The 14,155-nt window shown below is 56.7% G+C and overlaps 7 protein-coding genes and 1 non-coding gene across 8 annotated transcripts; 4 read left to right on the forward strand and 4 right to left on the reverse strand.

Moving 5' to 3' along the window:
* The first annotated feature begins 1,057 nt into the window (after positions 1-1,057).
* Positions 1,058-3,184, forward strand: DICSQDRAFT_83088 (alpha/beta-hydrolase). Its single transcript, XM_007363926.1, has 5 exons — positions 1,058-1,932; positions 2,020-2,089; positions 2,145-2,328; positions 2,397-2,543; positions 2,603-3,184. The coding sequence occupies exons 1-5, from the start codon at positions 1,680-1,682 to the stop codon at positions 2,855-2,857; spliced, it is 909 nt and encodes a 302-aa protein (XP_007363988.1). The 5' UTR covers positions 1,058-1,679; the 3' UTR covers positions 2,858-3,184.
* Positions 3,185-3,423: 239 nt separating this feature from the next.
* On the forward strand, positions 3,424-4,875 carry DICSQDRAFT_83089 (SMAD/FHA domain-containing protein). The gene is made up of 5 exons (XM_007363927.1): positions 3,424-4,134; positions 4,212-4,322; positions 4,373-4,424; positions 4,497-4,591; positions 4,654-4,875. Exons 1-5 carry the CDS (start codon positions 3,528-3,530, stop codon positions 4,710-4,712), a joined length of 924 nt encoding a protein of 307 aa, XP_007363989.1. The 5' UTR covers positions 3,424-3,527; the 3' UTR covers positions 4,713-4,875.
* Positions 4,876-5,342: 467 nt separating this feature from the next.
* On the reverse strand, positions 5,343-5,639 carry DICSQDRAFT_56006 (uncharacterized protein; the record flags this gene model as incomplete). The annotated part of the gene is made up of 1 exon (XM_007363928.1): positions 5,343-5,639. A coding segment is annotated over one exon (297 nt), but the record flags the coding sequence as incomplete, so codon positions are not given.
* A 1,643-nt stretch (positions 5,640-7,282) lies between these two features.
* On the forward strand, positions 7,283-7,354 carry DICSQDRAFT_t60. The gene has a single exon. It is a non-coding gene; the product is annotated as a tRNA-Glu (tRNA).
* Positions 7,355-7,391: 37 nt separating this feature from the next.
* DICSQDRAFT_83093 (uncharacterized protein) lies at positions 7,392-8,259 on the reverse strand. Its single transcript, XM_007363929.1, has 4 exons — positions 8,108-8,259; positions 7,892-8,039; positions 7,694-7,783; positions 7,392-7,631 (listed from the first exon to the last, which is right to left on the reverse strand). The coding sequence occupies exons 1-4, from the start codon at positions 8,205-8,207 to the stop codon at positions 7,580-7,582; spliced, it is 390 nt and encodes a 129-aa protein (XP_007363991.1). The 5' UTR covers positions 8,208-8,259; the 3' UTR covers positions 7,392-7,579.
* A 176-nt stretch (positions 8,260-8,435) lies between these two features.
* On the reverse strand, positions 8,436-9,221 carry DICSQDRAFT_179407 (uncharacterized protein; the record flags this gene model as incomplete). The annotated part of the gene is made up of 3 exons (XM_007363930.1): positions 9,061-9,221; positions 8,909-9,008; positions 8,436-8,856 (listed from the first exon to the last, which is right to left on the reverse strand). The coding sequence occupies exons 1-3, from the start codon at positions 9,140-9,142 to the stop codon at positions 8,436-8,438; spliced, it is 603 nt and encodes a 200-aa protein (XP_007363992.1). The 5' UTR covers positions 9,143-9,221.
* A 262-nt stretch (positions 9,222-9,483) lies between these two features.
* On the forward strand, positions 9,484-11,664 carry DICSQDRAFT_125892 (RIO1-domain-containing protein; the record flags this gene model as incomplete). The annotated part of the gene is made up of 5 exons (XM_007363931.1): positions 9,484-9,754; positions 9,807-10,231; positions 10,288-10,418; positions 10,472-10,624; positions 10,677-11,664. 5 exons carry the CDS (start codon positions 9,484-9,486, stop codon positions 11,662-11,664), a joined length of 1,968 nt encoding a protein of 655 aa, XP_007363993.1.
* A 925-nt stretch (positions 11,665-12,589) lies between these two features.
* Positions 12,590-14,014, reverse strand: DICSQDRAFT_55739 (kinase; the record flags this gene model as incomplete). Its single annotated transcript, XM_007363932.1, has 5 exons — positions 12,590-12,658; positions 12,731-13,132; positions 13,203-13,327; positions 13,381-13,657; positions 13,715-14,014. The coding sequence occupies 5 exons, from the start codon at positions 14,012-14,014 to the stop codon at positions 12,590-12,592; spliced, it is 1,173 nt and encodes a 390-aa protein (XP_007363994.1).
* Between the last annotated feature and the right edge of the window lie 141 nt (positions 14,015-14,155).

The raw sequence follows: 14,155 nt of genomic DNA on the forward strand, positions 1-14,155 counted from the left end.
GAAATGGGCACTGAGGACCGGAAGACCGGTCCAGTTCGCCGAGTCCGGAGACAGGCGGGGCAGGCGAGGCAGAGGGGAGGGGGGCCGATGAGGCAGAAGCGCGGCCTCGGCCGCAAGGTTGAAGGCGAGTGCAGATGCCTCCGCATTGTGGAGGTGGGCCTGGGTGGAAAGGCCAGGGCCGTCGGGCTGCGTGTAGAGGCCGGCGGGCGTAGCGGAGATTTGAGTGTCGCTGGGGACGTTGAGGGTGGGAGGGGCGAGATGGAGCGGGCCATAGATACATCGGAACTAGTAGAGCTGGAGGGAGACATACGGGGAGCCGGGTCGACGGCAGGGGTTTTCTTTGAGGCAGCTTGGCCAGTAGAGGAGACTGTGGATGCCATTGTTAGTAGAGGACGATGAGGAAAGGACTCACGAGAGGGGATGGGAAGTGGGCGCTTATTGGGGATGGTGGTGGTACGAGTCGAAGGTGGCCGGCGACTATCATGGTATGCGACGGCACATAACATATGGCAGATCAGTAGCATAGCGCTCATCCCAATCATGGGGCATCCCGCCATCAAGGACAATACAAATCGAGTCTGAGTTATTACGAGGTCTTCCACGACCAAGTCATGTCCTGAAGGCATCGCGGGTGTAGTTTGAACACTTCGGGAGCGAAACAGGTATGAGAAACAAAAACGATCGCCAAGATTTCCCCAGCTGAGCTTTTCCAGCGGTCAAAATCACAGCTGAGAGAACGAGGAGTATCAGCACACCCCCGGAAGGATCTCCTGAGCCATCCACAGGAGTTATAGACATAGTGAACACCAAGTTGTGACCGGTTGCGCAATGTCCGGAGAATCGGTCAATTACTGTATCTGGAAATGGAAATGCTTACAGCACAGCTGCATGCAATCTGGCGCCCGTGGGGGCTCGAGCGCTACGGTCATCAAAGCCTCATCAGTCCGTGACAATCATGCATCTGTCTCTCAACCGAGTCCATCTGCTGCATTCAATCTAACCGGCGCAGCGTGACCACAGCGACCGCATGGCCGGTCGATCCCCCTTGTGCTGCACACGAATGCTGACTTCGGTCTTTTCATTTAGTTTGCGTTAGGAGTCCCGGACATGGTCGTCCGCATTCAGGGCGGACATCTGCCTCCGTATTCAGTCTTCCCTCCGTGTCGGAGGCGGAGGATGTACAACATCACAGACAACTGGGGCCCGCCGGCCCTTACGATGACACAAGTCTGACCGGTGCGCCCAGCGACCTGCGCGATCTGTCGCAAAAGCCAGCCTGCATTGCCCCAGCCTGCATTTGCACGCGACCATCTTGTCCGTTGCCTCTCGTTGCTTGGGGTGTCCACGAGATCTGTCCCTGGATCGCCTTGAACTATGCGAGTATCACGCGCTATATGCGCTGATCCTTCCCCTTGCGATCTCACCTCCAACGCCGCGCACTCGGGGCTTGGCTCGCCAAGTAGTGATTCGCGGACCTTTGTCTTTGCTTCGATCCCTGTACTTATCTCGCCGTGCTATATAACAGCAGCCGCTGGCGGCGCTCTAGTCTTCCTTGTCGCAGTCCCTCGTCGCGAACTCGACGCCGACGTCTCGGAAGAGGCTTGCAACAAGGATCACTGGTTTGACCCTCCATTCCTTTGTACGCTCCCTGCAGTACCCTCCTGCACACGACTATCGTCATGCGTTTCTACACCTCCGCTCTCGTTGCCCTTGGCCTGGCGTCGGCCGCTCTCGCTCTCCCCGCGTCCAAGCGTGCGGTCCACGCTGTGTCAGCTTCGGACCTCGCGGGCTTTGCGCCGTTCACCCAGTTCGCCCGCGCGACGTACTGCGGCGCTGACAAGCTCCAGAACTGGACTTGCGGCGAGGCTTGCGATGCCAACCCAACCTTCCAGCCTACTTTGGTTGGCGGAGACGGAAACGAGATTCAAAACTGTGAGCAATGTTCTGCGATAGTGCGGTGGCTGCCGCGCGAGTTTCATGTCCAGGGTTGCCCAAACTGACTATTCTTCGGCTGATCAGTCTTCGTTGGATTTTGGCCGGACCAGAACTCCGTCGTCGTCGGTCATGAGGGTACAGATCCTGTTCAATTGTGAGTGTCTTGCAGGTGGAATTCTCGAAGGAACGTCCTGAATGGCTGTCGACAGCGAGTCTGATCTCACGGACATTAACTTCTTCTTGACGAACCTGGACTCCACGCTCTTCCCTGGCGTGTCTTCCGATGTCCAGGCACACAATGGCTTCCTGGCTGAGCACGCGAAGACGGCGTCACAGATCCTCACGGAGGTGCAGAACCTCATCTCCTCCAAGGGCGCAAATCAGGTTATCACGGTGAATAGCCTTTGCACCCGTATCTCATTCGGTATGAAAATGAACTCACCACGTGTTGTACCATTCAGGTCGGGCACTCGCTGGGTGGCGCTCTAGCGCAGCTTGATTCCCTGTTCTTCACCCTCAACCTGGACCCCTCGGTCCATGTCAAGTCCGTGACCTACGGCACTCCGCGTGTCGGGAACCCCGACTATGCCGCTCTTTTCGATTCTAAGGTATGCGACAAACCCTCTCAGACGTGTTGTTAGGTATCAAGCTCACCACGTATGTGCAGGTCCCAGACTTCGTCCGCGTCAACAACGAGGCCGACCTGGTCCCTATTGTACCCGGCCGTTTCCTCGGCTTCCAGCACCCGCACGGTGAGATCCACATCATCTCTCCTGGGAACGCGGTCTCGTGCGACACGGACGACGACGCGTCGGACTCCCAGTGCACGATCAAGACCGTCCCGAACCTGTTTGAGGGCAACATCCTCAACCACCTGGGACCTTACGAGGGCATCTCGCTCGGCACGATTTTCTGCACCTGAGCGCCATACCTGCTTACCACTATACCCATTTCGGCGATTTTTGCACGATCCTTCGACGTCTTCTACGTTTTCTCGGGGTTTTAGGGCTTGTGATCCGCCGGAAGGCACATTATGCCGCCCTCTGGTTGTGTACGAGTGTTTGTACGCCATGCCTGCACCCTGCGCACGGTATGGCATCCTGTATGAGTACATAGTCGCACTGTACCTTCAAATTGCGAGGAGACAATACGCAGCGTGCACCATGACGTACTATCCGAGCCAAGATGCCATTTGTTAGCTTGCACAGGATGGATGTTAAGCAATACAGGCCGGACTCGTCAGAGTGATAGAGTACCACTGGCAGGTTCAACAGCCAGTAGCATCAGGCGTGTCGAAGGAATTCGGGATCCCTACGATTTCCAACTTCCTGTTGGGGGCAGCTATCGCGGGTGAGGGTCTTTGGCAAGGCGGACGTAACACTCTGAAAGGAAGTCTATCATCGTGCAAGCTCCTCCGGACCTTGTCTCGCACCGGCAGCGTTGACGCTTTGCGCGAAGGTACACAACATGGGCGCTTTTGGGGCTTCCCGCACACTCACGTCCGTCCCGTCATCTGGTACATGGTATCCTTGACTGCTGTTTCTGCCACTGTAACCTGCTTCACTTAACTCACTCACTCTGATTGCGAGATCATGCAGCGAGATTCTCCACGGGAGTCGTACAAGGACAGTCGAGGACAGTCGACACACTACCGAGACGATCGCCGAGACCGCTATTCTCGCAGGGACGACGACTACGAACGTGGTGGCTCTCGACGCGACTCTGGACGTGACTATGGAAAGAGCAGAGACGGACTGTCTAGCTATAAGCGATACGACGACGGTAGGGATAGGGACGGGCGCAGGGACCGTGACCGCGACCGGTACCGCAATGAGAATAGAGACGAGGAAGGGGGCTATGGTCGCGGACGCGACCGCGACGACGACAGGAGACACGACACAGACGGCGACCAAAGACGAGACCGCGATGATCACCGCCCAGGACCTTCTCGCCGCTCGGCTTCTCCGCGTGCACGCTCGTCCAAGCCCGAATCGCCAGCGCGTTCCAAGTCGCGCTCCGTACCAGCCGAAGACAAGGCGAAACCAAACTTCGGGAACTCAGGTCTATTGGCCGCAGCGACGAAGACTGTGCAGCATGGAGACGGCACGAAGACGGTGTTGAAGTACCATGAACCGCCAGAGGCGCGGAAACCGGCAGTTGGGTGGAGGTTATACGTGTTCAAGGGGAAGGAGCAAGTCGGTATGTTGTCCAGCTTTATGCAGGTTCCAGCCCCATGTCTCTCAACACCATATGTGTCCGTGTGCACTCGGGGGTAGACCTGTTGCATATACACCGACAGAGTGCGTATCTCATTGGCAGAGACAAGGCTATAGTAGACATACCTATCGACCATCCATCCTGCTCCAAACAACACGCCGTCATCCAATGTATGTATCCTTGTCTATTGTTCTGTATCGCGTTACTGACGGTCTGGTAGATCGACAAGTGCAAGAGAAGAACGAGTTTGGCGAAGTCAAGCCCGCCATCAAGTGAGCGCTCTTGCCATATTCGCCCATGGCTCATGTTTCTGACATTTGTTCTCCTGCGGTGCCTATTTTCAGGCCCTTCATCATCGATCTAGAATCGACCAACGGGACTATTGTCAACGACTCCCCAATCCCGACCTCCCGATACTTCGAACTGGTGCTTGGTGATGGTGAGTATGGTGGTACCTTGTTCCCTGCGGGTGTTATATTCCTAACTCCTGATTTACCTCAGTTATCAAATTTGGCGAATCTGCGCGCGAATATGTCCTACTCAGTGAAGATGCTGCATAGACCACCGCTAATCATTCGTCGTCGTCTTTGTCATCAGCCATCCGAGACCACTGCTCGATCGGGAATGCCTCGTCTGATGGATTGCCTATGACGCCCTTGCCAATTGTACGTCCCTGCCAGCCGTAGTACAAAGCACGCTCTGGCCTTGCATATATAGAAATCCTTTCCGAGACTGGCGGTGGGCTGCCGCCGCAACCGCGTGCAACGTGCTACGAGACATCACGCTTTGTCCAAGGCAGGCTCGTGTGGACCCGAGACCCGATAAGGGATACAATAACCGCATTGCAAGCGAAGACAGGTATTACAAAAGACTACGAATTCTATTGATATGATGAGCCCGAACCGATACAGCCGCTAATGATGACAGAATGAGGTTGTGCGAGAGGTTATAATACACGATGGCGAATGTCCATGTGCCCAAGTGCGTACGAGTACAATGAGTCATCGCGTGATACAAGGCAAGAGTAGTGATGGTCGGAATGCAGGAACCGGAGACAATGCTATTGGAATCTTCGGTCAGTGTTTTGCTCTGACCACGAAACGAAAACCATGAGACTCACAAATGGTCATGACAGGTCATCTATTCTGATATGTGGCATTCGTCGATGTCTAGAAAGCAGCATGCGGCGCTCACTCGTCCCCAGGACGCGACCACTGGACGCTCCCGTTGCACTGGACGTTCGGGTTGTTCCAGTGCCGCTTCAGCGCGTCCATGCGACTGAAGCCCTCGTGGCACCCCCCGACCAAGACCTGCCCCTTGAACACCCACGGGTTGCGCGTCGGGTCGACGCCGTACTCCTGCGCCTCGTGCTTGGGCACCCCGCAGCAGACCCACTGCGCCTGCATCTGCGCGCGGAAGTGCGACATGATGTGGCGCACCATGTCCGGGGCGCGCTTGTTCGTCTGGTGGTGCCCGCAGTAGTCGCAGTGCCATGCCGTCGGGCCCTCCTTGCTGAAGCCCTCGCCGCGGCGCGGGGGCGGCCTGTCGAAGATCTGCTCGTTGCGCGACCCGGGGCGGCTGCGAGCGGACGCGGAGGAGGACGCGGACGTGGAGCGGGTGGAGGAGGGGTAGGGCGAGGCGGAGAGGCGGTTTTTGTGGCGGGCCTGGCCAGAGGCACCGCGGCGGGTCGTGCGACGGCGGCGACTGCTGACGCGGGGGTCGACGTACTCGTCCTCCGAGTCGTCGGCGTCGCTCTCTGCGAGGAAGTCGGAGTCGGAGGCATCGACGTCTTCGGAGAGCCCCTTGTTCGTGGCCTTGGCGCGCGCCGACGACCTGGTAGCCGGCGTGCGCGCGGGTCGGGCGTTGGCACGAGACGCAGAGACGGAGGAAGGCTCATCGTGAATCGTGGGCAAAGGCTGAGAAATGTCGAGCGGGGAGACGACTTGTGGAAGCTGGAGCTGGGAATGTTGCGGGTAGCCATGTTGATCGAGCGAGTAAGATTGGAGGAAAGGGCTGGACTGCAGCGAGAAGTCGACAGTGGGCATCTGGAGGAGAGGTCTGAGGTCTTTCTCCTCGGCCTTGGGCATGAAGGGGGCGTCGTTCATGATCACGTGCTCGTGTTCCGGAGCGAGGCTACGAGGATACGCGGTAAGTGCTCGCACGCAAGACAAAGACGAGAAGCGGATAGGATGACTCACATGTCTGTCTGCAGCTGGTCCGCGTCGTAGACAAACTGGCCGTTGGAAACCCACTTCTTCTGGGGTTCGTCGACGTTGTAGGGGTGGTAAGGGTCGTCATCGGGGTCGACCTCGGAACCGGACGCGTCGTTGTCGGTCTCGCTCGAAGAGTCGTCAGAGTACTTGGAGAAATAGTACATCGACGGTTCAGGCTGGTTGTGAAACTGGGGAGCTTGAGCGGCCAGCCACTGCAAGTCGGAGTCGAGGAGGGAGGGGTTACGGGCGACGCGCGTGGCAGACATTGCGATGACGATGGGGAAGGGTGATGTTGAGTCTGGATGGCAAAGGGTATGGACCGCTAGGCAAATGCAAGAGGGCACAAAGGGACGCGGTGGTAAGTGAGACTAGGTTGTGGTGAGTGGCGGGGCAGGACATGGCGAGAGGCGCATTTATAGGTACAGACATGAAAGAAGACAAAGGTGTTGGACTGGACCCTCGGACGAAGCGAGCGAATTTCCGGAGTATGGGCCATTGCAAAGGCCTTTGCGAGAGGACCAAGGCTATTGTCACGGACGGTGCAAGCAACTCGGGGAACAAGGCGCCTGATCGCGGTCTGCGGATCTCCGCCGAGTATCCTCTCTTGCCTTCTTTTGTCGTGATCAAACGTCCCTAGAATCCATCGTGCAAGCTTAATTGTCGCTTTGTCCTCGTCGCTACGCTTTCTTACTTGCGAACGCTAAACCTTGGGCCACGCGTACGACAAATGCTGTTCCCTGGTTGGCTGGAGGGAGCCTGGGGCTGCACAGAACAGGTTAGCACGCCACTCGATGCCACTCGGCCACTTGCGAGGTGATCAAAGCAACAAAGTGGCCTCGGAATTGCACCACCGGACCGTTCAACAAACGTACAAAGGGTGCAAACCACATAACCACATCAGGTTTGCCACTAATCAATCCGATATGGTGTAACGGCTAACATTACCGCCTTTCACGCGGTAGCTCGGGGTTCGATTCCCCGTATCGGAGCTCCTTTTTATGGCTACATACAGCCTCCGGTCCGAAGCACGAGCTGTGCTCTCTGCCATGCAGCAGGGAGGGCATGAATCACACCTCGAGGCGACGAAGCAGCCACAAAGCGTCGGGCGGCAGCGTAAGCTGTGATTAAGGGCGCGATTATTACAGGTACAGGACGCATGCCGATCTAGAATGCACACACGGTGCTGGCCATATACGGCGAACTTGTCGTCACTACTACTGTCTTCTTGAGCGCAGACGTTTGCCATTCTGCACGGCAGGTCCACGTCTGGAAGGAGGCATGGGTCATAAATCCGTTTCTCTCCGGAACAGCACAGCATGAAGACTAACCCTCGAATCTTCTTCTCAGGCTTCGCCGGATGAGCGAAGTCTGCAGGATCCTCGCCTTGGCGGAACTTCTCCATACTCCACAGGACATACCTAGGAAGCACAGCAACATCGAGTCAGCTCCAGATACAAACAGGAGGGGTGTCATGCAACGACTGCGTGTCACCCAATAAAGCACATATGCGCGTGAAGAACACGTACCTGCGGTCTCGTACAGAGAGTCCTGCCTTTTTCATCTGGTAGCCGTTAGTGTGCCACAGCTGTTCCCATGACTCAACACCAGTCAGCTTCGTCTCCGAGGAACGTCCTATCGCCTTAAGGAAAGCCTCTGGGGTTGTGATGTTGCCTGCTTTCGCCAGACGGAACCCCGGTTAGTGTATCGAGCATGGGCGCTCTGGTCTAGGAGAGCTGGCATACCACGGGGCTTTGGTGGTGGACGGTTGGCCGATCTATTCACGATGGAACGAGTCAGGGGGGTGAATGAGACCTCAAGACGTGCAGCAAGACGGAATGACATGGTCCAGCCTGGCCCCAGGAACAACGAAGCAGAAGCGGGATGTGGGGGACACGAGCAGAGACGCGACAGTGATCAGGCGCCTACGGCCACAAGCAAGCCTTCGCGCGCGGGACGCGCGCTCGTGTCCACCCTCCATGTGCGGAATGCCAGTATGAGGAGCACAACATCGCAAGCACAACGAATGGAATTGCACACTGATGTTGCGTGTCACGCATATAAAAAGCCTACTCATGCACCGCGGGCGGTGTACCGTAACTTGTCCAGCTCCTCCACGTCCTTCTCCGCGTCCCTCATCCACTTTGTGGCCAGCCCGACGACCAACGACAAAATTCCTGCAGCGCTCCACCATAGCACGTCAACAATTCCACGTCCGAGGAAGGTGGCATATGCAGGCGCTATAAGTGGTAAGACAATAGCTGCTGGATGGGAGAGCGGGAGCGGAAGAGAGAAGGAGCGTGGCAAGGAAGCGTTGGGGATCATCTGTCGCATATGATGCTTTCGAGGAAGGCAGTATAGGATGAGGTTTCCGTGTACAATATATTGCAGCAGCAGGAGTGCATTGGTGAATGGTACGGGCTTGGAAGGTGAATCTGGGAAGAGGGGAGCGAGAGGTGATATCTTCGTTGAGCTGAACGTGAAGACGGCATGGCTACGGTATGACCCCATCAGAGTAACTCCATACAGAGGAGACTGGGACTCACATCAGTAGTGAAAGACTGACAACAAACTGTAGGCCGGTGTAATAAACGGCGTTAGAGGTTTCGTTCTGTTTGCGCAAGCGATCCAGCACCTCTTCTTGCTCTGTGGGGGGGGGGTCGGTGGTAGCTTCTATTCTAAAAAGCAATGAACGTACCTTGCTCGTCGAGAACATGCCCGTCCAAGTCGTCATCCTCAGAGAAACGGAACGGCACTCTCTGTCTCACAGCAGGAGTCATAGTGAGACGTTGTGGTAGTTGCAGACGGTGAATCAGACGGCTGGTAATGCAAGTTCGGTCAAAGTCGAAGAGTCGTTTCTCGAACTCAAGAGTGCCACTAGAGGGAAGGCTATGATAATGACATGAGGACTAGACGGCCGTAATGGGTGAGGTTGGTGCAGACCCCAACAGGGTACAGGATGCTATAGATTAGATTAGATCCGAAGAGGGTTATGTATGTCATTGATTAGATTGCTTAGATTCTGCATTGATTTTCCTCCTCGCTTGGATCAACCGACCGTTCACAGAGCACTCACCTCGCATACCTGATCGATCATTTCGCTCCATTGTGCATCTGCGAGATGCCCAATTCAAATACGACAACCGCGGATAATGTAGAGGCTGGTCAATTTGACGATGCACCAGGAGACGAGTCCGCGCCTGCTCCTGTGTCTGACCCTAGACAAGGACACACCTTCATCGACGATGAAAGAGTGCTAGAGTGGTCATCGGGGAGCTCTGACGAAGAAGACAGCGAGCCAGATGAATTCGAGCAAGAGGAAGATGCTCTAGAGGCCGAGGCGTTCCAGACCCTCCGCGCCGAGGACGAGGACTGGGAGGTTGCTGAAGGAGGTATGTGCCCTCTCCTATCTATCCTGCTCAGCCGAACGAACCGCCCATGTAGATTTTACGAAACAGTATAACCGCATACGACAGCACGTCGCTGTCCGTACTGGCGCCGCACAAGGCGTTGCCTCCGCGCTCAACGCTAAGACTGCCGTAGCGACCCTTCCCGCCGTCAATCGACCTCGCCCTTCGAAGCCTGCCCCTCAGACGGCGCAGGAGAAGCAGCGTTCGAAAGATAAGACGGAGAATCAGCTTCAGGCGCTGTCCAAATACTCGTCACGGCTCCGGAACCTCGACATACCCTACGATCTGGGTGTGGGTGTGAACCGCAAAGGCCCGTCCGCTACGGCGAACATGAAGGACAAGAGCGATCGTGCGACGAGCGAACAGGTGCTCGACCCGCGGACACGGATCATCCTGTTCAAGATGATTGGAAGAGGACTCATCTACGAGGTCAATGGGTGTGTCAGCACCGGTAAAGAGGTCGGTAGACGACGATACATCCAGCGCTGCTACCGTGATGTTCATATGATTTACAGGCGAACGTCTACCATGCACTCACGCCCGACTCCAAGCACCTGGCTCTTAAGATATATAAGACATCCATTCTCGTGTTTAAGGACCGTGATCGCTATGTTTCCGGAGAGTTCCGCTTTCGGAGAGGTTACAGGTGAGGACATTATCCAGGAGAGTATGTTACGGCGCTCAACAATCACTTTGCAGCCGTCATAATCCTCGCAAGATGGTTCGCGTCTGGGCGGAGAAGGAGATGCGGAACTTGAAGCGTCTACGAGCTGCAGGAATCCGGTGCCCCGAGCCTGTGGAGGTACGCGAGAATGTCCTTGTCATGACATTCGTGGGGGATAAAGACGGATGGTTCGTTATTCGCATCTCTGTTACATGCTGAATACTGAATTAGATATTGTAGGGCATCACCACGTCTGAAGGATGCAGACATTCCGGAGACCGAATATCCCGACCTATATGTTGAGCTCATGCTCATGACTCGCAAGATCTTCACCGAGTGCAAGCTCGTACATGCCGATCTCTCCGAGTACAACATCCTTTACCACATCGACGACACGGAGTCCCGCCCCACCCCTGCCGAGTCTTCTTCCGACGTCCCTGCAGACTCATCGAACGAGGCCACTTCCTCCACTTCGGAAGATCAGACAGCACCCCATCCCCGCGGCCACCTCTGCATCATCGACGTCTCCCAATCCGTCGAGCACGACCACCCTCACGCATTCGACTTCCTCCGCTCAGACCTCCGCAACATCGAAGACTTCTTCTCCAAGCGCGGCATCCGCACCGTCGGCCTCCGTCGCGCCTTCGATTTCGTCACTCGCGAGCGCCTCCCTTCGCCCGACGGCAACGACTGTTCAAACGAAGCCGTCCTGCGCGCATGGATGGACACCCCAGAGTCCGAGCACACAGGGGTAGACGGTCACGGGGAGGAAGGGGCAGGGGGACGACGGGTGGCGAACGACGACCAGGTCTTCATGCGGTCGTATATCCCCCGGACGCTGAACGAGGTGTACGACCCAGAGCGCGACGTGGGTGTCCTGACCCGCGGGGAGGGCGAGAAGCTCATCTACAAGGACACGATTGGGATTGTGGGCCTGGGTGAGAAGAGTGCGGCCGCTGCTCTAGATTCCTCCCCTCCGGCCAAGCCCCGCCCGGATGGCACGCTGAAGACGAAGAAGGCGGTCACGTTTGCGGACGAAGCTGTCGAGGGAGCCGGGGAAGATTGCGGGGAAGGCGGGGGCGTAGGCGTAGACGAGGATAGCGGGAGCGAAGACGAAGACGAAGACGAGCAGTCTGGGGAAGAGGAAGAGGACGCGGACGGCTTCAGGGAAAAGAAGCCGCGAGGCCACCGGCACGAGGACAAGGAAGTTAAGAAGGTACGTCCATGAATATAGATTGGCCTGAGATTCGGACACTGAACCTGCGCGCGTGCCGCTCTGGTTCGCTATTCTAGCAACGTAAGAAGGCGGCGAAGGAGGAGGCGCGAGAGAAACGCAAGCACAAGATCCCCAAGGCGGAAAAGAAGAGGAGGATTAAGGCGACCGCACGCGGTGGATGAATGAGCGGGCGGTCGTGTTCGCTGTCGCATTTGTGGACGAGGACGGATCTCAGGGGCCCGACAGTGGATAGATGATGATGTATACGCTAATTTGAATGCGTGTAGCACTACTAGTGTGGCGGAAGTTAATTGAGACCCCGTCAGTATGGTAGGGGCATCAGACTTTCATGAGGAAGATGGTTCAGCGATCCCGCGAAGTAGACCCATTGATAACTTATGTATATACATACAAGTTCCGCTCCAGGCATCCTCTTTTACCGACTATCGACATCCGAGTACTGCTGCCCAGCAGGCCGAGAGAACACGAGTGTAAATCTGTAGCCTGCGCGCGCCGCGCACCCGTCCGAACACCGAGCGCCCCAGTCTAATGTGACCTATCGCATGGGGAGATATCGGGGGAACGAAAGATGATTGCCTCTATAGTACATCAGCCGTGTTGGGTCGACGAGGGAGTATACCCTGTCAACGCGCGTGTTAGGACATGTTTCGAGCAACGGCGGCGTCTCGCGCTATGCCGCGTACGCCAAGACGGCGTTCGACTTGGTTTAGGTGGAAAGGAGAGATGGGGGATGGGAAGACGTGGAAAGACGGGTATATACATGTACATATGTTGTTGCTGAGACTTCGTCTGGAACGAGCGAAGAGGTTTGGCTTGTGGGATACAAGGTCGAACACGGGCACGCGGATCGCCTTCTGAAGCTGTAGTGCGATTGCACACGCGGTGGCGGCACCGTGGGTCACGAAGGTGGGATCGACTAGAACGTCGAAGCCCACGCCTCGAGGTCTATCGTCGCCGTCCTGGACCGCTCGATCCATGAGTGTTTCTGACAGAAGACGAGGAAGATAAGGTCAGCTCTGGCGTCACAGGCACAACGAAGGGGCGAAATGAAACGCACGAGCAGGTCCTTCGGTGTCTTCCGCGCATCCGGGTCCTTGAGCAGACAGCTGTCCACGAAGTCCTCCGCCTCCCTCGGGAATCGGCCCTCGGGTGTGAGACGAGGCGCAGGCTCGTTCACGATGTGCTGGAGGAGCTCGAGGATGCTCATAGTCATGCCCCCGCCCTGCAGGCTGACCCCCTTGCTCTTCCGCTTCTTCTTCTTGTCCTTCTGCTCCCTCGTAAGTGAGATAGTGGGGTGCGGTCGGCTGGGCGAAAGCGTGCCCTCGAAGTCGGAGAGATCCGAGTCGTCAGAGGACGACTCCGCGAATGGGAACCGGCCGAGCGCGAGCTCGATGAGCGAGATGCCGAGGGACCACACGTCGGACTTCACAGTGTACTGCGCGCCCTGTATACGCTCCGGCTGTGCGAAGAGGCGCATCCGCGATCTCAGCATCTGTGGTTCCGCGCTGCGCTGGTAACGAGGTACTCACGCTCATGTATGTAGAGGTGCCGACGAAAGTGTCCGCAATTGAGTTAATGAGCTCTCCAGAGACACCAAAGTCGCAGATCTTGACTTGTCCCTTCGAATTGAAGAGGATATTTGAGGGCTTGATGTCTGCGCAGCGTGTTATGAGTTATTATCACCCGTAGCACTGAGTTTGGACATACCACGGTGGATAATCCGGTGTACATCATACAGATAAGTGAGGCCCTCGAGTACAGCGAGCGCTACCTTGCCCACAACATCGATATCAATGGGGCCGATCTTCTTGTAGATGCCGTCCAAGGAGCCCTTGTCCATGTACTCCATACATATGCAGATATTGGGGTCGGAGATAAATGCGCCGTAGAAGGAAATGATGTAGTCGCAATGGCAATCGTGCATGATTTGCAGCTCTCGGAGGATTTGTTTCCTCACCGAGGGCTTCGCGTCGATCAAGACAATCTGAACGACAGCGTTCAGGTCGCCCGTCGCGTCTCACATATGGCCGACGAGACGAACCTTCTTTGCCATGATAGTTCCGGTGGGCAAATGTTCGACCTTCTTCACACTGCCCCCGTTACCCTGCCCCAGCTCCCTGAGGTCCTTGAGGTCCTCATTCCGCAGGTCGTGATACTTGTGCTCCGAGTTGAGCTCTAGATTGGCGAGCGTCGTGGATAGAGTGGTGTGGTAGGTCATGCGGTGCGCAGACGCAGAGCCCGTAGGTGGCGCCGAGTTTGAGCCATTTACGGTCAAGAGGTTGTTGTCGGGATCGACGCTCGCCGCATTGGACGTGGGGACCTTGGGTGCGGCGAGCTTCATGGGCGGCGGCCGCTTCTTCGCCCCACCCGCAGGCTGCGGTGCGACGCGTGTGGGCTCCGGCTGGGGTTCCGGGGGCGGCTGGGAGACGTCGAGCTGGAGGGCCTTGAAGTTGCGCTTCTTGCGCACAGGACCAGCAGCAGG

The sequence above is a fragment of the Dichomitus squalens genome (genome assembly GCF_000275845.1).
Source record: "Dichomitus squalens LYAD-421 SS1 unplaced genomic scaffold DICSQscaffold_7, whole genome shotgun sequence".
NCBI classification, from domain to species: Eukaryota; Fungi; Basidiomycota; class Agaricomycetes; order Polyporales; family Polyporaceae; genus Dichomitus; species Dichomitus squalens.

What these genes read in the sequence shown, in the direction of transcription:
- DICSQDRAFT_83093 (XM_007363929.1), bottom strand. Translation starts at nt 8,207, where the DNA reads ATGTCATTCCGTCTTGCTGCACGTCTTGAGGTCTCATTCACCCCCCTG. An exon ending in CTCTCTGTACGAGACCGCAG is followed by an intron (nt 7,784 to 7,891) that starts GTACGTGTTCTT and finishes TGTGCTTCCTAG; the next exon opens with GTATGTCCTGTGGAGTATGG. An exon ending in CCTGAGAAGAAGATTCGAGG is followed by an intron (nt 7,632 to 7,693) that starts GTTAGTCTTCAT and finishes GCCTCCTTCCAG; the next exon opens with ACGTGGACCTGCCGTGCAGA.
- DICSQDRAFT_83089 (XM_007363927.1), top strand. Translation starts at nt 3,528, where the DNA reads ATGCAGCGAGATTCTCCACGGGAGTCGTACAAGGACAGTCGAGGACAG. An exon ending in CAAGGGGAAGGAGCAAGTCG is followed by an intron (nt 4,135 to 4,211) that starts GTATGTTGTCCA and finishes ACTCGGGGGTAG; the next exon opens with ACCTGTTGCATATACACCGA. An exon ending in ACAACACGCCGTCATCCAAT is followed by an intron (nt 4,323 to 4,372) that starts GTATGTATCCTT and finishes ACGGTCTGGTAG; the next exon opens with ATCGACAAGTGCAAGAGAAG.
- DICSQDRAFT_83088 (XM_007363926.1), top strand. Translation starts at nt 1,680, where the DNA reads ATGCGTTTCTACACCTCCGCTCTCGTTGCCCTTGGCCTGGCGTCGGCC. An exon ending in GCGCAAATCAGGTTATCACG is followed by an intron (nt 2,329 to 2,396) that starts GTGAATAGCCTT and finishes TGTACCATTCAG; the next exon opens with GTCGGGCACTCGCTGGGTGG. An exon ending in CCGCTCTTTTCGATTCTAAG is followed by an intron (nt 2,544 to 2,602) that starts GTATGCGACAAA and finishes ACGTATGTGCAG; the next exon opens with GTCCCAGACTTCGTCCGCGT.